Consider the following 21,373-nt stretch of genomic DNA (forward strand, 5'->3'; position numbering starts at 1 on the left):
ATATAAATAATAAACTTATAGCCTCATGGGCTGAAGACAGATGACGAGTGATATTCTTCTTCATCTTCTCCTTCTCCTTCTCCTTCTCCTTTTCTCTTATCTAGCAGTACAAATTTCATTGAAGCTCGGTGATATCCTAGTGGTATGATTCCTTAGATGAGAAACGGAACAAAGCTAGAGATGATTCCGACTCCAGCACCCTAGGTCCAGTTCTTACAGAATCACAGAAGGACTCGTCCGTTGGTCTCCTCTACAATGAGGTCAAACTCAGGCTGAAACTCGGTGTAGAAATGATGCTGTGGATAGTCATCAGTATGTGTCATTTCAGAATTGCCGCCAACAAAACTAAAGAGAATCAGACCGGAGTTTGAACTGCCTTAGCCGAATACTCGGCCACTTCATCATTGATAATTTGCTTCTCGATTCCGTTGGCAGCGGCCGCTTCAGCCATTAGCTGAGAATGACACGCGTGATCCAAACTGGAGAGGAGAAAGGCCGCCTCATCCACAGTGGTGCCTACGGTTAGCAAACTGCGTACATCATCAGCCAAAATGTACGACAAAGCAGAAACTGGGAATAGAGAATACCCATGGTTCTGCAAAATACAAGCCATGTTACCCTTCCCTAAAGCGTTCGCAATCTGGCGTCCCTCTTCTTGAGCCAATGCAATTCCTCCATGGTCAAGATAAACGCCCAATTTTCCATAGAAATTACACGCATCTACGCCGGTCAGCACCCCCGAGGAGTTTACACGACTCGCGAAAGAACATACCTTGAGAGATCATTTCGACCTTCTTCCCAAACGCGCTCCACGTCTTTCCATAGACCCCGTGGGTGTGGGCAGCAGCAACCACATCGGGCCTGGCCTTATGGATCTCCGAATGGATCATGAATCCGGCTTCGTTAATGGGCGCCTGGTTTCCTCCTTCTGTCACATAGCCGTCTTGGTCGACTAGGACAAGATCGGAAGCTTTCATGGCTGAGAAATGCTTGGCATATGGATTCATCCAGAAGTGGTCTTTCAGGATGGGGTCTACGAGGTGCTGTTAGTATCCACTAGGTACACAGGGGTAAATAGCGCTCACCTCTCATGGAAATATGTCCCGAGATACCCTCCCCGTGTCCATGCTTTCCGAAGAAACGGAATGCCGCCGCCATGTGCTCCTTCATCCATTTGCGCTTCTCGTAGAGGTCATTGAATACCGGGATTCCAGGTAATTTGAGCGTTCCTTTACGGTCGCCACGGGCAGTCGCCTGGAAAGTTTTATCCTCGACGGCAGGCTTAATATTCATCCCACTGTAGTCTACCTTTTGCAGGGTAGCAACTTCGGTGGCTGTTGAAGTTGACATCTTGACTAAATTATGTTTTGGATAAATAACTCCAAGTTAATGCAATAAATAGTAACTAGATATTGTTGAATGAGACAACCCTGAGGGGATATATATATATACATCTCTACCCCATGTCTTATCAGTTGAAGTGGGAATTAAAGGAGTAGTGTCCCCGCATTGAAGATAAATCTTGTTGAATAGGCGGGAGAAGGAATACTATAGGCGCATACCGCCGAACAACCGATGTTCATGGAAGGCGCACTTCCTTCGGGGCCAATATATCGATCTCATTGGAACATCAGATGATGTTACTATTCAAAGTCATAACATATCCCCAGTTAGAGGATATTACGGAACATTGTGCCTGCACAAGTCCAAGAGTGTCGCCAAAAAGGTGGAAATGAATAATCCAAACAAAATAAAGAGGATGACGCTCCAACCTGAATGCCATCTATACAGGTACCAACAAGCGAGGGTATCTGATAATATATAAAGATCCGTATGCAAGTCGGCCATGCACCAATGCCCAGAAAAGAGAAATGAAAATGAAAAAAAAGGAGAAAAATACAATAGAAAGAATGACGACATAATAGAAAAGTTATACTGCTTGCTCACTAACTCCTTTCATCTCGGCCATTTCGTACTCGCCGTTATCACCTTGCAAGCTGCGTTCCCGGCCCCTTCCTCGGGACGGACTGCCTTCATCGGCCGCGGGCTGAGATGAACTTCCGGCCGACTGTCCTGTGCCGCTACCAGCGATACCACCAAGGCTGATAGGTCTGAGTTCCCGCCATTGACAAGCCCAGATACCGCCGAAGGTCATTAGAGAAGCGCTGGCGCACTGAAGACCCCACCAAAGCAAGTTGGAGGGGATGGAGTGGGTGTAAAGGGACGTCGCGAAGAAATGCAGGAAATGAATAGTAAGCGCAAAATCGGGAATGAGCTTGGACCGGACGACAAGAACTAGAAGGAAGATTATTCTATGAGAAGAGTGGTTAGACATGTATCCTCGTCAAGAGAGCAAAGTAACAAGGGCAAGCTCACCCTGCAAGGCTATTTAGCATCCACACCAACCCCAACATCCATCCAAGAGTGGTGTCCCCCCTCAGCGAGTCCCAGCTGAGAACCAAGTCCAAGGAGAATTGGGTGCCATAGACAAGAGTGGTAAACAAGATCAGGGCCGTCGCTGAGACATAATAGGCAAGCTGTAAGATGACAATCTTCCGCACGATCTTCAGCGGCGGAAGGTCTGTCCGAGCCCGCCCTGGAGGAGGCCGTCGGCGCGGGGGCATGAACTAATCTGCGGTACACACCCGGTGTGTATAATTCAGTGGGGTTTGGTGGTTTTGCTGAGAGAAGAACCGGTGAGATTGTTGGATGCCGGTCCGCGGAGAACACACCCGGTGCCTTCCTTTCCCTTTCTGTTGAGAAGTGCTCTGGGCCTACGAGTGGGTAAAGAGATCAAGTCGCAGATAAATTAAGGCCGTGACGAAAAGTTGATGGTATGTTGGAACATCATCTGATGGTGGTAAATGAAGAAAGCAGTTTACTGTGGCGCCACTAGAAAGAGCCGCCAAGCGGGCAGAAAGGAAAGGGACCGCAGATCATGCGGACCGGGGAAGCTCATCTCTTGCTTTAACTACTTACTATATATTTATCCTTACTAGTTTGTGACAGCCCACTTGATTTTAATATACCCATACTCAGTGATTGCGATCGATACATACTTCGCACCACCTTTCGCCTGCCTTCTTTTTTCCAGTCAACCGTTACCACACAATGGGCTGGTTACCCTGGTCCTCCGACGATTCGAAGAGCACCGCTTCCGACGGCGGCCGCATAGCCCCCGATCGGTCCTCTCGACAGAAGTGCTGGGAGGGTCGCGATCTATTTTTCTCCTGCTTAGACGACAATAACATCCTAGACGCGATCAAAGAGGACAAGGAAGCGCGACGGAAATGCGGAAAGGAGATTGCGGAGTTCGAGTCGGCTTGTGCAAAGGCTTGGGTATGTGCCGTATCTCAGTGTCCTCTATCAGAAGGACATAACCCTACTGTCCAGCCTACTCTCGAGAGCAAATGCTGGCTCGCGTCGGCTAGATCCGATTGCTGACGGTGCAATCCGAACAGGTCAAATATTTCAAGGAGAAGCGGGTGATGGAGTACAACCGGGACAAGACAATTGAGAAAATCAAGAAGGAGGATGCAGCAAAGGTCCGAGACCTGAAGGCACAAGGATGGAATCCTCGGTGAAAAGGTTCTTGGATTAAGGAAAAGAAAAATGAAAAGAGCACGGGAAAGTGAGAGACGACCCCTTCGAATCGAAGCCGAAAGGCTCTGTACTACATATTTATGCCACTTCCGTCATTTCAATGTGCCATCTCATATACTTCCAGTCCCTGTACATCTATCTATCTATTATCTACACTCTTCAGTACTACTTTGCAAACGCCCTAGTAATAGAATTATTCGTCTTTGTCATTACTCCAGCTGAACGCTATGCGCCCTAGTGTATCACAAATAGCCGTCGGAGAAAACCATATAAATAACACCACAACACAGATGAAGACACCATATTCCCATAAAGATCTATTGTCCAGGTGCCCGGTGATTATAGAAAGTAGAAAAGCAAAGCCATGTCGCACTCCTTGTTGCATGTACACACGTGAAGAACCGAAGGAAAACGTAAACAAAAATCGACAACCAGGCCATATGATCGTTTCCGATGGCTAAGACCCATTGCCTTGGATAGTCATCTCAACCGATCGATCGAAATTAACGCCATGCTCCATGATGTTCTGTAAACGATAATAGAGACCCGGAGGAAGTATGTCAATGAAAAAATAGAGGAAAGAAAGAAAATGAGTCATAAATCATTGCTTCCATTTGCCCAATTGATTCATGATGTTCTGTACATGAGGGCCGACGGCTGCCTGATTCTGCGCCTGCTGCCCTCCCAAGCCTTTGGCGAGCAGTGAGATCAAGTTCGGATCAGACACCACCGGAGCAGTGGGAGCTTGGATGGGAAATGGTTGTGGAGGTAGATGATGCTGTGGGTTGGTAGCAACAGGCTGTCGTGTAGCAGCACTCAAAAGACTGGCCAGATCCGCACCGGCATTGGGTGTTGATGCTGCGGGAGCAGGAAACGGTGGCTGCGCAGTTGGAACGGTGGGTTGCCGCTGCTGGAGTGCAGTCAAAAGAGACTGTAGAGTAGGTCCGTCCAGGGACGTAATTAGATTGGCGATGTTGGGGGGGTTAGATAGAGGTAACGAAGCCTGTGGTATGGGCGGAGGAGCTAGGGGTGGGACCCCGAATGCGGGATTGGGAGGGAAAGGAGTAGGAGGCGCGCCGCGCTGCACTGATTGAGCGTGGAAGACAATCTCGGCGGCAATATTCGGCTCGACATCGGGGTATTCTGACGGGATATCAGTGGGCGAGGTCTTCTTCAGACAGGCTCATTCATGTACTTACCATTAAATCGGACATTGTCCGCACCTCCGCTTCGATCGAAAACTTGTAAAGGGATCTTCCTGGAGAACTGGTTTGGACGGGCGAGCCTGACCACAGCAAGCACACCTTCATTGATCTGCCGTTGTACAGCAGCGTTCAGTGGAATCCGGGGACCCAACACCAAAACATCCACTCGAAGACCTCTATTGCGGAAGGCATTCTCCACGTGAAAAATGAAGTTCCTGGAATGATAGTCAGCAACTATCGTAGTACGAATGGATAAAAAGCGGAACCAACCGGTCAACCTCCTCCAAGACAAGGATTTGCACCTCTGGGACATCTCTTGGGGCACGTCTAGGCACCGGCAACTCCACATCACCCTCGTAGCCACGAGGCCGCGGGCTGGGGCTGCGGTATCGTCGATCCCTTGTATACGGGGATCGGGACCGGCGTCTTTCGCGTCGATCGTACCGCTCTGGAGTTCTATCCCGGGAACGGTATCCGTCCCTTCCACGAAAGCCACGAGGGGATGGGGATCGAGGGGGAGGCCGATAGTCATCGCGCCTACGATGGGTAGGTTCATCTCTGAAATCACTGAAGGGAACCCTGGGCGATTCGTAAGGACGATCGTATCGATCCGCAGGAACCCTTGGGTTGCGACAGCTGGGAGGACCGCCTCTGGTATATTCGGGAGACCTTGACCGCCGAGTTGGCAGAGCGCGGGAAGGCTCTGCAGGAACTGGGCCCGGCCTTGTATTCCGCTGTGGCTTGGAGATTTCAAGGTCTAAGAGATCGCGTTAGTTTGACTGAGCAATCACAACACATCGAGATAACCGATACTTACGAACTTTGCGCCCCCTCACCACAGCCCCCTGCTCCACATCAAGCGCTTGTTTGCAGGCTGGGGCCTCCAGGAATTGTATAAAACCGTACGCCTGTTTGATAGATATCTGCGCCAACTTCCCGTACTTATGAAATATATGGAATAGATCTCGTTTGGTCACCCGTTCTGTGGGCAGATTACCTGTAATTGTCGGGAAAATGAGATGTTAGTTACTTGCCTGTCGCAGTTCAAAAAGAAAGGTTGTCGATACTAACCTACAAACAACCTGGACCCCGCCGGGAAACGATCCCAGAGTCCTTCTGTGACATACACCCGTTCATCATGTAAAAACTCGTCATACTTCTTCTGTACGTCTGGCCCCCAAGGAGTATCCTCATCCGCGCTTTTAGTTTGACGACCCTGCTGCCTATCCGCACGCCCTGCTTTATTTGACCCCGGGGAGGAGGGTGCCTGTGTCTCTGCCGTTGCCGGGGGCGACTGCTGGAAACTAGCCACGGGAGGTGGAGGTAAAGCGCTGACGCCCGAGGATGTCCCTGGAGCGCCGGCTACTGCCATAGGCGGGAGTGCGGGATTAGACTGGTAATTACTTTGCTGGGCAGAGTATGAGGGCTGGGCGTTAGACGCATGAGGGGGGAGCTGATGATAGGAGCGGATATCATCACTGGGGTTATAATTGGGATGGATAGAAGGCTTCTCCTGGGGTGGGGGACGAGGGGGGAGGCCCAGGGAAGATTGGAGAGCTTCATCAGTTGTTGCTTGAGGGTCCGCAGAGGCGTCCACGTAGGGATCCACCTCCGATACTGCAGGGGCAGAGGGAGCGGCAGTGGAGGAAGGGGGAAGATTATCGAGGAGGTTCTGGAAATCCACACCATCCTCAGCAGTGTTATGTGGGTTGTTGTGGGTGTCTAAGCGATTCTGTGGAGCCGACGAAGCTGCCCAGGAAGAGGCTGCATGGTCTATCGCGCTCGCAGTGGGAATGCTCTGGGTAGCATGGGAAGCAGGGGGAGGGAAAGGGTGATGAGCTAGATGGGTGGCGGAATCTGATGGAGGAAGAGCGGTTAGAGACGAGTTTGGTTCAGATCCCTGCGCAGCAGAGGTGGTCGCAGGGGCCATAGACGCATATGCAGATTGTTCTGAAGTAGGGGAAGAGTCCTTATTCATCGAACCATTGTCCTCCTGAAATGCACCAGAGTGGTGGTAGCTACCTTGTGTTTGTATTTGTGTTTGGAACTTTCCGGGAGCCTGCACGGAGCCATAGTTTTCCTTTACCTCCCCGGACCCAGCATAATGGCCATAACGGGGCGGCGGATTAATGTGCAGCTGGGCGCGGTGTTCAAAAGCAGACTCGGACTTCTCATAAGTCGAAGTATCGTTAAAGACGGGGTCCATTTGATTTTGAAGCACCGGAATATTGGCTGGTTCCGCGATATGTAGCGGACGAGGGCTCTCGGGAGTCAAGGTCTTGCCACGAAAGTGAAGAGCTTCATCTGGAGAGCTGGGCGTCATGTAGACCAATGATGAAGAATTGATTCATCTACAAAACCACGCGAAAAAAATCCAGGACCACAAGGGAATAGGGATTTTCCAAAATCGACCAAGCTAAGGTGGGGCTAATCTTTGGAAAAAAGAACCGGGCCGTTGGGAGCTCCGGTGGGCGGTAAAGGAGAAGGAGAAAGAGAAAGAAGAAGAAGAGAGAGATAGAGAGAACACGTAAAGCTTGGAAGGAGATGAAGGGAGGGAGAGATGGGTGTTTGATTTGTTTGCCGATCAGAAAAACAAGGCAGACAGTTCCCAGTAGTTCAAGTAAGTAGAAGGAGGAGGGAAAATGGGTAGGGAGGAGAAACCGAGGGCGTCCGATAAGCTAAAAAAAAATAATACCAAGGATAAGGATATATAATAACAAGGGAAGGGAAAGGACAAAGCTCGGACGTCAGTAATGGAAAGATCTAGTAAGTGTCGTGATGACCGGAGTAGTCCAGTACCACGATGATGAACCGATGAGAGAAGGATTCTTCCGTTAATCGTCAAGAATTAGTCAACAATAGTATGGAACGACGCCAGAATTAGTAGATTGGTTTGGGGGGGAGGACCGATGAGAAGGGAGGGGGGGACCGGAGGGGCAAGTGACTCGCAAAAAAACTTGAGCTAATGTACTTCGGGAGAGGTAAGGTGACCAGGATAGAAAGGTGAAGATCCTTTTTTTAGTTGTACACACACACGATGTTAATTAATTCAGATGGGTCAATAGTCGTAGCGTGGCAGCGTGGTAGGGAAAAATCGCATGGCAGGATGAGAAGGAAAGGTGGAAAAAATTGTAAAGTTACGGTTTGCGCACGTCAGCGTACAATGCGGCACAAACCACTGTACACGCTTTCCCTCATCGGGCAAGGCGGTGTCCTCATGCCAACAGTCTGACTGGATGGATCGGTGACCCAGCCCAGACCTAAGTATTGTGGGTCAATGCTCTGGATGCTTTCCCCTGGAACTTGTTGGAAACGGCGCTTATTATTCGTCAACGTCGTATTTCTTAGGGTCAGGTCCAGACCCTGGTACTAAGACCGGAGGATTTCCGTCTAACCATGTACATGCTATATATGTGTATATGGCTGAGTTAACAAATTGTCATGATTGTTGCTACCCCTGTACCTTAAGATGCCCGAGTATGAGATTCATAAGATCAACTGACCTCGTAGTATTAAATACTAGTTTAATGACTATAAGGTGAATATTATCATCGAACGGTACCGACGATTTTTTTCCCCCGCCAACAGCCCGCGGAAGTATACGGTATCCAGTCTGGGAAATATCCACTTCCTCCTTTGACCTTCCCGATCGGCTATAGCGCCAAGTATCGGGCTCAGTGTGTCTCTCCCGGCAACTAACCTTGAAGCTAAGTCGGATTTCTAGAAGATCCCCATGCTTGTTACCGGTTAGCATCTTATCCTTAATTCAATGTCCTGGTTCCCGGTTACCTACACCGGTTATTATTAAATTAACACCCCCTAGAAAGGATATCAGCAAGAAACCAGAAAAAGGAAAAAAAAAGCCAGCGATACATATCCGAGAGAATGGTCACGCTTCGTTTACAATCTCGGATAGTTCACTGGTTCCCCTCTCTTCCCTCTTTCTCCGCCTTCACCGCAAGAACATACGCTTCTAAACAAGCGGCCGCCACGGAACGCCCCCAAGACTCAAATGAGGATCTAGCCGCAGCTCGAAAATGGATCACGGGACTCAATTCCAAAACTATCCCACGCCATATTTGTGAAGTTACATTTAGTCGTTCCGGTGGCCCTGGGGGACAGAACGTGAACAAGTCGGTCGACCTCGTCTAAACATCCGATTGCGTCAACGTATATCACTAACTGGGCGTTGCGGATCTGAATAGGGTAAATTCAAAAGCTACTTTGAAAGTGCCGCTCCAGTCTCTGTTACCATTCGTACCTCGAATTCTACATCGTCCGCTGCGGTCATCGCGCTACTTCGCAGAGAGATCGCAGAGTCTAGTCATACAATCGGAAGAATCGCGTAAACAAGCTGCCAATGTGGAGTCGTGTTACGAGAAACTCCACCAGTTACTCAAAGCTACTGCTGCAGATGTCATCCCCGGAGAGACTTCTCAGGAGCAAAGAGACCGGGTACATAAATTGTATGTTTATATACGCCGCCGTATTGACTCGGTTTACTTCTACAACAACCCAGAAGACCTCTACTCACGCTGTACAGGAAAAATGCCGAAAATGAATCTAGAATCAAAGCTAAAAAACTGCATAGCAGTAAGAAGAGCAATCGACGGGGTAGTAAATTTGATGACTGATCGAGGAAGAGCTAACTTTTTTATAAACCACCAATGTGCGATAATGAACTCCAATGGGCGCCTGTACATGACAGCAGAGAAGTGAAAAGGGTACGAGGTAACAAGAACAAGCATTTTCTAAAGCTGGATGGCACGTTCCGTGTTGGAGACCGTCGCAGCGATGGCTTTTTGCAGAGAGGGATCAAGGCCTTCTGCATTTGCCAGTGGCTGCAGCCAATTGATGGCCTCCTTTGCAACATCGAGGTTCTCGCGGTGCTCTTTCAGCCGAGCAAACGATGTAACCAGGGCGCGCGGGAAGTCGGGTGATGTGGGCTGGATTCCAGCGGTAGGCAGCTTGATATAGCAGATTTGCGTATGATGGCTGCCAGGCCTGGACTGCTGCAACGCATTGACGACGTGTTCCAAAATTCTACGAAGACAAGGCAAGTCGCCAAATTCCCAAACCATGTCGAAGAACTCCCGACCAAATTTGGCATCTTGCTCAAAGTTTTTCATCGCTGTGTCGAAGATGGCCAAGGGGATCGCACCACTTAGTGCGGGCGTTGAATTGAGATTCTGCAACGCGACTTGGTCCACACCATCATTATCTCCTGTGCTCGGGTTGATGTCTTCCCCAGTGATTTTTGGTAGCGCAATCGTGTCGGCATTGGGATCTTCAAAGGAAGCATCCAACGCCGGGTTGGGGGTTTCAATCTCGCGGTCCAGTCCCAAGATACGCTGTCGAGCAATAAGCTTGGCTGTATAGATCAATTCCAGCTTCGCGTAGTGAAGCCATAGTTTCCTAGAGCTCTTGCAGAATCTTAGGCCACGTTGCATGTGGCTTCGGGACTGCGTTATATCTGCGTGATCATCCAAAGCATATTGCGCTGCATATATCCACAAATCCGCGTTCGTTGGGTGTAGTCGTAGGGCATCTTCGAAGATTATAGAAAGCTTCTTGAATGCTTTCTGAGCCCTTGCATATTCAACGTATTGAATCCATAAACCAATATCACCATGGAATTTGCGAGTGGCGCGGTCCAGGATGAAAAAAATCCGCCGTTGGCCAGAATATCCTGCACCCCGAATACCGAGTCGTTTCACCCTTTTGCGCCGGAGAGTGTCGAGATTCATTTCGTATTCTGCATAGCGTACAAAGTCGGAAGGTTGTGCGCCGCGAGCGTTAAGCTTGTGCTCAAAGTCTGATCGTCTTTTGATGATTGCTGAGATCTCATCCTATGCAATGCAAACGGTGTGTAAGTTCTCCGCGATTGGTTTGTAGGATAATCAGTGTGGATATAAGTACCTTGTTAAATATCTTCTTCCGCTCATACTCCTTGAGTTCAGGGATTGATTTTTCCAAAAAGAAACGTGCTTTGTCTGTAGCGGCAGACATGGTTGTGAGATACCTCGTGAAATGAAATGATAAAAAAAGTTGTCGGCATCCCGCAATCAAAAGCTCCGACCAAGTTGGCGGGTGCCTGTCCGCTTTCCTAACCCGGGCTAGCGCATGTTGACAGCCGCAAGTTACCGAGCCTCAGTTCTATTGTCAAGCCATCTCACGTTCATCTGCTTCAGGGGCTCCTGACCTTGAATTGCTGTTTCGTTTTCCATTTGTTATTTTGTTCTTTTCTTTCACATTATTATTACATTCTTGACTCTCTTTTGCCTACTTGACTGTTGTATTTCACCTTCTCAACTCCCCTCGTTCGTTTGAGTGGCCCGGAGACTGGCCCACCTGTCTTCTGCGCTGCCATGGCACCCAAATTCAAAGACGGGGATGCCGTTGTAGCGGTTAGTCTTCGTTATCGACAGAATTGAGGTCTTTTTAAGATTTGCTGAACATATACCAGGTTAATGGGAAATGGATCTCTTGGGCGCACACAGTGGCTGCCTACACGGCGTTTTTCAGCGCCTTGGTAGTAGGAATGTCTCTGCATTTCCGAAAGATCGTGCAAAACGAACACTACGGTTACCCTGACGAATGGTTTCCTTCTGTGTCAGCAACAATTGGTGATCGCTATCCTGAACGGTCCTTCTTCCAAGTGTTTATCGCTATCACCTCGGGACCTCGGTTCGCTCTTGTGTTCCTCTGGTACATTCTAACCTCGCGCCCCAACTCAACTCTCCCTAAATTTATCGCTGGGGTTGGCCTGTTCCGGACATTTACATGTGGAGGTTGGACGTATGTTACATCAACGGATGATCATGACTGGCACGATATTTTCATGATCTCGTATCTGGTTGCGACTTTGCCTTGGACTATTGGCTGCCTTGCGCTTAGCCCAAACAACCGACGCGCTGTGAAGTACCGGAAGATCTTAGCGAGCTGTTTCTTTGGGACACTCATACCATTGATTTACTATTTCATCCAGCACAAGGTGCATAAGGTCGCTGGAGGTGAGGATGCCGCTGTGGCTTTCTATTTCTCTTTCTGTCATGCCTCTAACTTTCTTTCTTGTCTAGCTTATACTAAGTACGCCTTTTTTGAATGGTCTCTTATCTTGTTTGACGTGGGTTTCGATGCGGTCACCGCGCTTGACTTCGACGCATTCGAGATTGTGGTTAGGGATGTCAAGGGGATTAGCAGAGGGTATGTACAGTGGCTCCCGAAATAAAACAAAAAGAGAAATGTACGGTTGCCAAAATTTGGTTGTTGGTGTTTGAGAAGAGAGCTCTAAGATCCCAATCTCCAGGCAGTTGAAGACTACTGCCGACTCCATCCTTGAAAAAGAGTGTGTATAATCTAATCTCCAGAGACCTGAACTTATGGCAATTAACTCGTAGGTAGGAAAGGCAAGCCCGTCGGAAACACGTTCGGTGAAGGCTTCTTCTGGGCAGAGATCATCGATGCTGCCGCAGATGCCTACAATATGGTAATTCTTAGACTGGGTTTACAAGCGGACCTAAGTACTGACCAAGTGTAGTTTGTCTTTTGGTCCTTGTGGACTGCTCTGGGTGTACTGGTTTGGTGTAAGTGTCAGTGGACAAGTGTTTATGCAACCTTCTGATAAAGATAGACTTCCCTCTTTGGCACATGGGTATCTCTGGTTATGAATTAGCTATCCTCAGCTATGTATCCCCGGTCCTCCTGGCCATACCCACTTTGAAATCTGCGGCCACCAGAAACCCTCGTCTTTTCCACTTCCTCTCACTTTCGGGATTACTGGCGTATAAGGTGCAAGATCCTGCCAATCGACTCTTTGTGACGACCTTCGCTGTTGCTTGCAGCTGCATCGCATGGTCTGCAACACTATATGCCGAACGAGCGAACAGCTCTAGACTAGAATCCCGTATCTTTGCATGGGGCATTGGCTTGATTATGTCAAGCATTGCTAAGTTTGCCTGCAAAACAAACAACCCCATCTGGCCTATCATGCATGCAGAGAATGGAGGATGGAACAAATTGGGACTTCTCCTTGGTGTCCTTGCTGTTCTCAGATCGCATAGAAGGCCTCCGACTAGTGGAGGGGACTACCTCCCATCGACCGGCAAGAAAGGCTCTACCATATTAGCCGCCTTCGGTATTGGTGGTCTGCTTTTTGCAATGCATTCCCTTCTCTCTGACTCTAGCACCATGATCGCTTGGGTTTGGGAAGGATATCCCGTGCGGGGTCCTATTGCAGTACCTCACGGTGCGCTCACTATTCTTGCTATGGGAGCTGGACTTGTTTATGGTCTATACTATCCTGGTGTGGCGGGAAGTTGGACCGCGTTTGGAATTGCATCTATCGGTGCGACACTGCTTACGTGCTATAGCCACTGGACCGGATTCTACGGAGGCCTAATCCTAGCATTCTACCTTCTTGCAGTGGCCCCTGTCTTAATTTCTTCAGCCGTCCGCCATTCACTAGCGAAGACCTTTGGCATCGGCTTCCTCCTGTACACATTTATGATTCTCTTCCATGTGTGGGTTGTTGCCTATGCCTTTGTGCCTGGCGGGCCGCTTGTCAGAGAACACACGGATTGGATTATGATCACTACGATGTTATCACTTGGAGCCGGCGTCTTCTCTGCCGCTGTTACCAACTCCTCCGGTACTAAGACCAAAATCGTCAGTCCAAATGGCAAGAGACAGCGATCCTATTTTATCTATATCCTAGCGGCACTGCAGCTTATTTCTATGACTGTTGCATATCTTCGCTTCCCGACGAACGATTATGTGCCATATCACAAAGATGATAAAGTTGCAACTGTCGGTATTTGGACAGTCCATTTTGGCCTTGATAATGATATGTGGTCATCTGAGCGGCGTATGCGGAATGTCATCCAGGAACTTGAGATTGACGTTATTGGCCTTCTGGAGTCTGATAACCAGCGCATCATCATGGGCAATCGTGATATGACTCAAAATCTAGCGGAAGATCTTGGCATGTACGCAGACTTTGGCCCTGGTCCTAATAAACACACTTGGGGCTCAGCCTTGCTTTCCAAATTCCCTATCGTCAATTCGACTCACCATCTACTTCCCTCCCCTGTGGGTGAGCTTGCTCCCGCCATACATGCCACTCTCGATATGTATGGTGAGCTCGTTGATGTTGTCGTGTTCCATTCAGGGCAAGAAGAAGACCCGGAAGACCGCCGTCTGCAGTCAGAATACTTGGCAAAGCTCATGGGCTCATCCCCTCGTCCCCTGATCCTGTTGAGCTACCTGGTCACAAAACCGCTCGAGGGTAATTACAATACCTATGTCAGTGAACTTAGCGGCATGAAAGATATCGATCCTACTGATTGGGACCGGTGGTGTGAGTACATCCTCTACAAGAATCTCAAGAGAACTGGGTATGCTCGTGTTAGCCGGGACTCTATCACGGACACAGAGATTCAGGTAAGTCTAGCAACACACTTATTAATTCCCTCGTATAGCTCCTTGCAAAGTAGAGGCAATTGTTTCATTCTTACTAATTGGCTTCTCTAATAGGTTGGCAAATTCGTCATTGGAGAACCTGAGCCGGAGAATGAACTGCGTCTCCCAGAGGAAATGGTGCCACAAGGCCGCCGATTCCCTGGGTTGTTCCGCGGGCAGGGAGTCCGCGGTCATCGCTATCATGTTTTTGATGAGCCAAGATATTGGCAATGAATCCTACCCGAAACCCCTGGGGACACCTGGCCCTTTTCTAGGCGGTGCATGCTTCCATATCTCTGCTTTATTGTATATTCTATGAAGCGTGGGCGCCAACACTTTGATGGCTAGTTCTTCGTGATATTTGCTACGACTATGTACTGTGAATCTCTATTATATTATCCCATGCCTCTTTTCACCCTCCTGTGGACATGGAATAAGCCAGGTGTAATGTCCCATTGTGGCAAGTAAGGAATCCTTTCTACAGAGTACGTACAACCCGGTAATTGGCTCTGAAACGACGAGTGTTGCACCTGTTTGTGTGCCCGTTGACGTCTATGAAGCATGACTCATTCTTTGTCATGGTGTATGTAAAAACCTACAATCCACTCACGGACTGGGATGTGGAATGTGAAGGCCATACCTTTCCTTGGTGTTCAAACGTTCTGGGCCTGTGACCTAAAAGTACATACGACAAGGTATGGGCTTACGAAGTAGTATCATTTCATCACTGCCTGTTTGCCTTGATAGTCGTCTGACCGTTGCTCCGCTCTTCGCTGGCTTGTTTCTTTTTTGTAGTATACCTTTCATGACTCATCAAGGGAGAAATCAGTCAGACTGGTCTTCCGAGTAGATGCTCAGACTCCAAACTTGCAAGAAACCTTCCGACAAGCGCATTCCAGCCCTGCAGAGCAACACTGCTGATCTTCCCGACTAGGGAGACTACTTATCGGATGATCGGAATCAGATACCTTAGCAATTTACCGAGGAATGTATGCTTACTTTTCTGATGGTCAACCTTGTAAGTATTGCCCATAGCGGAGCTAGCTTCTCTGGTCGAAACTCATGAAGAGAAGTCACCGGAAGAGGGAGGAGTCAATTTCTGCTAGGGATGTAGTTTGCGCAATCAGTCAGATGAAGGATTAAGTTGTACAGAGAAGCATTACTGAGATAAGTGTGATTTTCCTTGGATTTGATCCCCTTTGTAGTTGAGTATGTGGTTGGGTCGGACGCACAGGACACAGATATCTCATGAATGTCAAATGGCTGGCAAAGAGGGGTGCCTTTTTTTCCTTCGTCTTCCCCCTAATTTGTCTCTCCCTTTTTGCCACCCATTAGTATTTCTCCAAGAGTTTGCTTTAAAAACAGAATAACGATTCTGTCTGGTTATTCTGCCTGCATGTGTACGAATCCTTTCGCCTTCATACCCTACAAACTGAATTCTATCAACATCCAGAGCAAGGTTCTAGGTAAGCTTACCTGTTGTATAGAATACTATGTTGATGTCAGGTCCTCAGTCGATTGATTAAGTACAGCAGCACTTTGCTATTCTGAAGAGTGGTGGAGTTATCTCTGAGTCCTGGAGTTCAGGTGGTTTCGCTTGCCATATTCAATTTTGGCTATATGAGCAGTAAGGAGCCTACTGGAGCTACGTTAGCGACTATTCGCTCAGTTTATCTTCCCAATTGTCCTAACATATCTTTCTCATAGTGTTTTCTATCGTTAACTCTTTGCAGATCCAACTGTGACACTTTTGTTATGAACACACTGGTATACATATTATACGGACCGTTGACTAGTAACATATCCTACAGTCGGACCGAACAAAGCTTTGGGGAATGTATGAGCCCCAAACTCGAGATTTTGTCACCCGTATAGGCTGGGAAGAGGTCTCTCATGGTTGATCGCACGAAATCTACATAATGGCAATGTCGAATCCGTCAGTGACACCATACAAGTCATGTTCCAAAAAGGATATCCAGGGATCATTTGACCCCGGGAGCCCAGAGTTTCAACACGTTGAAATGGCCTCTGGCCTCGAGACGGGGTCACGCCCTAACCCGAACACCCCTGTTGATATGACTGAAGAGCCTCAGTTCTATTCGTCAAGAGCACCGCTCCCTTCGCGTACCCTGGCCAACGCGCGAGCTGCATTACAACAACTAGCTTTAAAGTCTAGATATGATTCTTCATACATGCAACTCAAGGAGTCTGACTCGCAGAGTCCAATTGGTCTTCCTACGCAGCCTCCCCCAGCCCGGATTGGGGGTCAAAGTCCTACAAGGTTCTCTAGCCACAATGCAGGGTTAATTGCGAGATATGCCCAAGCAAACTTTCTCCCAGCTATCTCATTTGGGGTCGATGCACCCATGCCGCGTTGGCGAATCGAACATGTTCACTCACACCTTGCACGGGGAAAATTAGCGCCACGATGGGTGTTCGATGCTGGTACTGTCTTTTCCCGGTATGGGTGGACGGATGATATGATATATGAATACGCATATAGATGGCTTGAGGATAGTCTAGGTAATCCGTTGTTCAGGCGATACGTAAGGTCTAAGATTCTAGACGGACACGGCGAGGATCCACTGCCATTCCTCCCACCGGCACCAATTACATGCTATTTTCAGTCATGGTCCGACTCGTCAGGAATCAACAATGATAGGAGGTATACGCGTCCTGACCATGAGCATTCACTGATAGCCGGGTCGACAGGTATGCAGAAACACCAGCAGAAGCTTTTTTTTTTTTTCTTAGCAGCTTACAACCGTTGGGACCAACGAGAAAGCTGACACTCCACAAGCTCCCACTCAGCCGGACTTTTCTGACCAGCAGGCTGCTTGGATATACTTTGAACCCACCGAGGGCCACAACGAGGTAGACGTTGAACTTGGTCAAAAAAGGCCGACTCGTGCGTTGCGGAAGGCAAGTATGGATGAAGACCAGCCTGTGCCACTTGGTGGGTATAGATGGGTCTGGTTCACTGTAGCATTCTTGGTACTGAGCATGTTCCTTTGTCTTTTCTTGTATGCTTTTAAGATCATAAAATGATGCAATTAGCTGTATACCTACTCGTCCCGAATTTTATCAAGTTCTTAATCTTGTGTTTCGAGGTGACTATGAGGTAGTCATTTGGTAATAACATTCCGCATTGCATCTCACATTCTTCATCCAAGAACGGAGAATTACACGTTCAGGTATGAGCCAATCATCTTGTTGCACGCTCGGTGGAAGAAGCCAGGCTCAACCATCTGCACAGACTGTCTGCTAATAAATGCAGTGTAGATCAATGTGAAGAGGCCCCGTATTATCCCAAATATGGGCTTTAGATGACCTGTATGAAAGGATCGAGTATGGGTGTTCTATTTCCTCGTCCCAATATCAAAGGCATTTCGTGACCTAGGTTTATATTATACTCCCTCCTTCCCGACCTCATGAGAATGATCCAAGAAGAAACAGGCCTAGTCCAGGAAGAAGATCGACCTTTGTTATCCGTCATCTTTTATGACAATTGGAGTCTCATCCCACTGCCCGGTCTGTTTTAGAGAATTAAGCCAGGAGTCGAAGATTATTGCCCATGTAATAAATAGACGATGGCTTCGGGACAGTCGTAAATGCTCGCTCAATGATTGTGGAGGTTCAATCATATACGAATACGAGCATTGTGCCCGTGATCTTGTTATGTCTGGGTAGATGCAAACAAGACAAACGCCGGGTCGTGATGCTTCAATCGTGGTCTCCATTTCCTCGAGCAACTCTATTCCTTCCCCCTCAATATATTGCGGTTTCTAACATATTCAAATCAATGATGTTGTAATTATTTTCCTATATCTTGATCAGTTCTATATTTAGTTCGATGACTCGACTGGAAGCACTCTACCGCCGAGTGTCCGAGACGAATACAGCTCCGTCGCCGACTTCTAGGTTTGGGTGACGAGTGACGCCAAAATTGCGAAGATGTTTACATTCACACCTCTACTTGGCGCACAGTCCTCAGCCTCGAAGGCTTCTCAGTCGATTCTAGAGCTTGATGGGGGAATCAAGATTCTTGTAGATGTTGGCTGGGATGACACCTTTGACCCTCTGGATTTGCAGGAACTAGAAAAGTAAGCTCCTTCAATCGCGACTCCATAGCCACTAGCTTCTTGCTTTCTTTCCAATATCGTTTCTCTGATTGATCCGTAATAGACATATTCCCACCCTCTCGTTGATCCTTCTGACTCACGCTACCCCCGCGCATATTGGTGCCTTCGCGCATTGCTGCAAAGTCTTCCCTCTTTTCACCCAAATTCCCGTCTACGCCACGAGTCCTGTCATCGCGCTTGGCCGCACACTTTTGCAAGATTTGTACGCATCATCGCCGCTAGCCGCGACATTTCTACCAAAAGCCTCAATCTCGGAGCCGGGCGCGTCCACCTCTGCAGCATCCGCCGCAGCATCCGCTCCGGAACGCGAAGGAGCCACAGATGCTAGCCACTCCGGGAGAATCCTCCTCCAACCCCCTAACGCGGAGGAAATTGCCAGATATTTTTCCTTGATTCATCCGTTAAAATACTCGCAACCGCACCAGCCACTCCCTTCCCCCTTTTCCCCTCCATTGAACGGCCTTACCCTCACGGCTTACAATGCCGGACACACGGTTGGAGGAACAATATGGCATATACAGCATGGCATGGAATCGATAGTCTATGCGGTCGATTGGAACCAAGCCCGAGAGAGTGTCATGGCAGGTGCCGCGTGGTTTGGAGGCTCAGGCGCTAGTGGAACAGAGGTCATCGAGCAGTTGCGCAAACCTACCGCGCTAGTCTGCAGTACAAGAGGAGGCGACAAGTTTGCCCTTCCAGGAGGACGGAAGAAGAGGGATGACCTACTGTTGGATATGATTCGAAGCACTCTTGCCAAAGGAGGCACTGTTTTGATTCCTACTGATACCAGCGCTCGTGTCCTAGAACTGGCATATGCGCTGGAGCATGCGTGGCGTGATGCTGCCGGAACTGGACAGGAGGATAATGTGCTAAAAGAGGCTGGGCTGTACCTAGCAGGTAGAAAGGCTAACACCACTATGAGATTAGCTCGGAGTATGTTAGAGTGGATGGACGAGAATATTGTGCGAGAATTCGAAGCCGCGGAGGGTGTAGATGCGGCTACGAGCCAGTCTCGAACTAATCCCGGTAGCCAACGCTCTGGCCAAAATCAGGGCAAAGATGAGAAGGGGACAGGCCCTTTTACTTTCAAGCACCTGAAGATCATTGAGCGGAAGAAGAGGCTAGAGAAGGTTCTGAACGACCAAGCGCCTAAAGTTATCCTGGCTTCTGACACGTCACTGGACTGGGGTTTTGCAAAAGAATCGCTTCGCCTGATAGCGGGAGGTCAGAACAATCTGCTCTTACTCACCGAGTCATTTCATAGAGAGAGGCTAGTCGACGGCCGGGAAGAACCCTATAGGAAGACCCTTGGTGGTATGATTTGGGAATGGTATGAAGAAAGAAAGGATGGCGTCGCTTTAGAGAAAGCTTCCGATGGTGAGACGATCGAGCAAGTCCATAGTGGTGGTCGAGAGCTTTCCTGGTCAGACGTGCAACGTGCACCTCTAGAGCCTGGTGAACAACTACTCTATCAACAATATCTCGCCACGAAAAGGCAACTACAAGATACTTCCCAAGCAAGGGGCCAAGAAAATCTAGATACCGCAGCGGATGCGCTTGACGATCGATCTAGCTCCACGTCCGAAGACTCCGAGACAGAGCAGCAGGGACGGGTCCTAAACTTCTCGGCTGCCCTGGCCCACTCCAATCGCAACAAACTTGGTCTTAGCGACGAAGATCTTGGTGTTAACATCCTCTTACGGCGGAAGAATGTTTTCGACTGGGACGTCCGTGGCAAGAAGGGCCGCGAACGGATGTTTCCATATGTGGCACCAAAAAAGAAGGGAGACGAGTATGGAGAGTTCATCCGACCTGAAGAATACCTACGAGCGGAAGAGCGCGAAGAGATCGATATGCAGCAGCGCAGAACTGATTCTCGGACTAAGCTTGGTCAGAAACGACGATGGGACGAAACAGGGCCGGGCGGACGACGGCTGTCGGCCAGCGGAGCCAAACGCCAACAGGTTGCTGGAAGAAAGGATGCCAGCATCGCAGACGATATGAGCTTGACAGAGGATGGAGATGGTGCTGATGCTGCCTTGGAATCGGAAGACGAAGTCGACGGGCAGACGTTCGAGGGGCCAGCGAAAGCGGTCTATCAGAAGGCTAACCTCACCATCAATGCTCGCCTTGCGTTTGTGGACTTCACAGGATTGCACGATAAGCGGAGCTTGGAGATGCTGATTCCCCTTATCCAACCGCGAAAATTGATTCTCGTGGGTGGGATGAAGGAGGAGACCACGGCACTGGCAACCGAATGCAAGAAGCTCCTCGCTGCTAAGGCTGGAGTCGATGTGTCCTCGGCGGATTCTGCTGTGATTTTCACCCCAGCCAATGGGGAGGTTATTGACGCTAGCGTCGATACTAACGCGTGGATGGTCAAATTGAGTAATAGCCTCGTCCGGCGCCTGAAATGGCAGCATGTCCGTAGTCTCGGCGTGGTGACGTTGACGGCGCAGTTAAGGGGACCAGAATTGGATCCCCCGGACTCAGCAGACTCCCCAAGTAAAAAGCAAAAACTATTGCAAGATGAGGTCAGCTCACAAGCTACCGCCCCCACCGTCGACGGGACGAAACCAACAGCAGAAAAATCCGATATATACCCAGTGCTCGATATTCTTCCGGTCAATATGGCAGCAGGAACAAGATCCATGACACGCCCTCTCCACGTAGGTGATCTCCGTTTGGCAGACCTTCGCAAGCTCATGCAGGGGGCCGGGCACACTGCCGAATTTCGTGGTGAAGGAACGCTCCTCATTGACCGCATGGTTGCTGTCCGCAAATCAGGCACAGGGAAAATCGAAATTGAAGCTTCGGCCCAATCTGCGGCCGCTGTAGGACGTGGAGCCGGTAGCTTCCTTGACGTGAAGAGGAAGATCTACGAAGGACTTGCTGTTGTTGCTGGGAATTGGCTGTAAATTAGAGTTATACCTATACCTACTGAGCAATTTTAAGGCTACAAAA

At 49.0% G+C, this 21,373-nt stretch overlaps 9 protein-coding genes across 9 annotated transcripts; 5 read left to right on the plus strand and 4 right to left on the minus strand.

The window, feature by feature from the left end:
• Positions 1–31: 31 nt before the first annotated feature.
• BDW43DRAFT_217953 (class II aldolase/adducin domain protein) lies at positions 32–1,640 on the minus strand. The gene is made up of 5 exons (XM_032039361.1): positions 1,086–1,640; positions 773–1,033; positions 588–720; positions 362–530; positions 32–296 (listed from the first exon to the last, which is right to left on the minus strand). The coding sequence occupies exons 1-5, from the start codon at positions 1,348–1,350 to the stop codon at positions 222–224; spliced, it is 903 nt and encodes a 300-aa protein (XP_031895161.1). The 5' UTR covers positions 1,351–1,640; the 3' UTR covers positions 32–221.
• Positions 1,641–2,846, minus strand: BDW43DRAFT_217952 (protein SYS1). The gene is made up of 2 exons (XM_032039360.1): positions 2,377–2,846; positions 1,641–2,312 (listed from the first exon to the last, which is right to left on the minus strand). The coding sequence occupies exons 1-2, from the start codon at positions 2,622–2,624 to the stop codon at positions 1,931–1,933; spliced, it is 630 nt and encodes a 209-aa protein (XP_031895162.1). The 5' UTR covers positions 2,625–2,846; the 3' UTR covers positions 1,641–1,930.
• Positions 2,847–2,930: 84 nt separating this feature from the next.
• BDW43DRAFT_218025 (cytochrome c oxidase subunit 6B family protein) lies at positions 2,931–3,707 on the plus strand. Its single transcript, XM_032039362.1, has 2 exons — positions 2,931–3,339; positions 3,462–3,707. The coding sequence occupies exons 1-2, from the start codon at positions 3,112–3,114 to the stop codon at positions 3,582–3,584; spliced, it is 351 nt and encodes a 116-aa protein (XP_031895163.1). The 5' UTR covers positions 2,931–3,111; the 3' UTR covers positions 3,585–3,707.
• Positions 3,638–7,131, minus strand: BDW43DRAFT_322990 (putative RNA-binding protein (Nab3); the record flags this gene model as incomplete). Its single annotated transcript, XM_032049657.1, has 6 exons — positions 3,638–4,746; positions 4,803–5,023; positions 5,079–5,565; positions 5,626–5,805; positions 5,880–6,665; positions 6,831–7,131. 6 exons carry the CDS (start codon positions 7,129–7,131, stop codon positions 4,205–4,207), a joined length of 2,517 nt encoding a protein of 838 aa, XP_031895164.1. The 3' UTR covers positions 3,638–4,204.
• Positions 7,132–8,693: 1,562 nt separating this feature from the next.
• On the plus strand, positions 8,694–9,442 carry BDW43DRAFT_303939 (peptidyl-tRNA hydrolase domain protein; the record flags this gene model as incomplete). The annotated part of the gene is made up of 3 exons (XM_032045504.1): positions 8,694–8,941; positions 9,014–9,274; positions 9,352–9,442. 3 exons carry the CDS (start codon positions 8,694–8,696, stop codon positions 9,440–9,442), a joined length of 600 nt encoding a protein of 199 aa, XP_031895165.1.
• Positions 9,014–10,985, minus strand: BDW43DRAFT_291457 (snoRNA-binding rRNA-processing protein UTP6). The gene is made up of 2 exons (XM_032043616.1): positions 10,728–10,985; positions 9,014–10,657 (listed from the first exon to the last, which is right to left on the minus strand). The coding sequence occupies exons 1-2, from the start codon at positions 10,815–10,817 to the stop codon at positions 9,560–9,562; spliced, it is 1,188 nt and encodes a 395-aa protein (XP_031895166.1). The 5' UTR covers positions 10,818–10,985; the 3' UTR covers positions 9,014–9,559.
• BDW43DRAFT_218054 (putative integral plasma membrane protein) lies at positions 10,974–14,582 on the plus strand. Its single transcript, XM_032039363.1, has 8 exons — positions 10,974–11,215; positions 11,275–11,821; positions 11,888–12,014; positions 12,118–12,156; positions 12,213–12,297; positions 12,349–12,394; positions 12,442–14,249; positions 14,343–14,582. The coding sequence occupies exons 1-8, from the start codon at positions 11,177–11,179 to the stop codon at positions 14,499–14,501; spliced, it is 2,850 nt and encodes a 949-aa protein (XP_031895167.1). The 5' UTR covers positions 10,974–11,176; the 3' UTR covers positions 14,502–14,582.
• A 1,337-nt stretch (positions 14,583–15,919) lies between these two features.
• Positions 15,920–17,315, plus strand: BDW43DRAFT_322992 (uncharacterized protein; the record flags this gene model as incomplete). Its single annotated transcript, XM_032049658.1, has 2 exons — positions 15,920–16,940; positions 17,068–17,315. Exons 1-2 carry the CDS (start codon positions 16,187–16,189, stop codon positions 17,313–17,315), a joined length of 1,002 nt encoding a protein of 333 aa, XP_031895168.1. The 5' UTR covers positions 15,920–16,186.
• Positions 17,316–18,221: 906 nt separating this feature from the next.
• Positions 18,222–21,327, plus strand: BDW43DRAFT_315962 (cleavage polyadenylation factor subunit CFT2; the record flags this gene model as incomplete). The annotated part of the gene is made up of 2 exons (XM_032048175.1): positions 18,222–18,370; positions 18,453–21,327. The coding sequence occupies 2 exons, from the start codon at positions 18,222–18,224 to the stop codon at positions 21,325–21,327; spliced, it is 3,024 nt and encodes a 1,007-aa protein (XP_031895169.1).
• Positions 21,328–21,373: the final 46 nt, after the last annotated feature.

Source organism: Aspergillus alliaceus (assembly GCF_009176365.1).
Source record: "Aspergillus alliaceus strain CBS 536.65 unplaced genomic scaffold BDW43scaffold_66, whole genome shotgun sequence".
NCBI lineage: Eukaryota > Fungi > Ascomycota > Eurotiomycetes > Eurotiales > Aspergillaceae > Aspergillus > Aspergillus alliaceus.

Excerpts from the sequence above, each read along its gene's own strand:
- BDW43DRAFT_217953 (XM_032039361.1), bottom strand. The coding sequence starts at position 1,350 with ATGTCAACTTCAACAGCCACCGAAGTTGCTACCCTGCAAAAGGTAGAC. Across the intron at positions 1,034-1,085 it reads GGGACATATTTCCATGAGAG|ACCCCATCCTGAAAGACCAC; the intron begins GTGAGCGCTATT and ends AGCACCTCGTAG. Across the intron at positions 531-587 it reads TGTATTTTGCAGAACCATGG|TTTGCTAACCGTAGGCACCA; the intron begins GTATTCTCTATT and ends TGATGTACGCAG.
- BDW43DRAFT_217952 (XM_032039360.1), bottom strand. The coding sequence starts at position 2,624 with ATGCCCCCGCGCCGACGGCCTCCTCCAGGGCGGGCTCGGACAGACCTT. Across the intron at positions 2,313-2,376 it reads ATGCTAAATAGCCTTGCAGG|AATAATCTTCCTTCTAGTTC; the intron begins GTGAGCTTGCCC and ends CTCTTCTCATAG.
- BDW43DRAFT_218025 (XM_032039362.1), top strand. The coding sequence starts at position 3,112 with ATGGGCTGGTTACCCTGGTCCTCCGACGATTCGAAGAGCACCGCTTCC. Across the intron at positions 3,340-3,461 it reads CGGCTTGTGCAAAGGCTTGG|GTCAAATATTTCAAGGAGAA; the intron begins GTATGTGCCGTA and ends CAATCCGAACAG.
- BDW43DRAFT_291457 (XM_032043616.1), bottom strand. The coding sequence starts at position 10,817 with ATGTCTGCCGCTACAGACAAAGCACGTTTCTTTTTGGAAAAATCAATC. Across the intron at positions 10,658-10,727 it reads GGAAGAAGATATTTAACAAG|GATGAGATCTCAGCAATCAT; the intron begins GTACTTATATCC and ends TGCATTGCATAG.
- BDW43DRAFT_218054 (XM_032039363.1), top strand. The coding sequence starts at position 11,177 with ATGGCACCCAAATTCAAAGACGGGGATGCCGTTGTAGCG. Across the intron at positions 12,395-12,441 it reads TCTGGGTGTACTGGTTTGGT|ACTTCCCTCTTTGGCACATG; the intron begins GTAAGTGTCAGT and ends TGATAAAGATAG. Across the intron at positions 14,250-14,342 it reads TCACGGACACAGAGATTCAG|GTTGGCAAATTCGTCATTGG; the intron begins GTAAGTCTAGCA and ends CTTCTCTAATAG.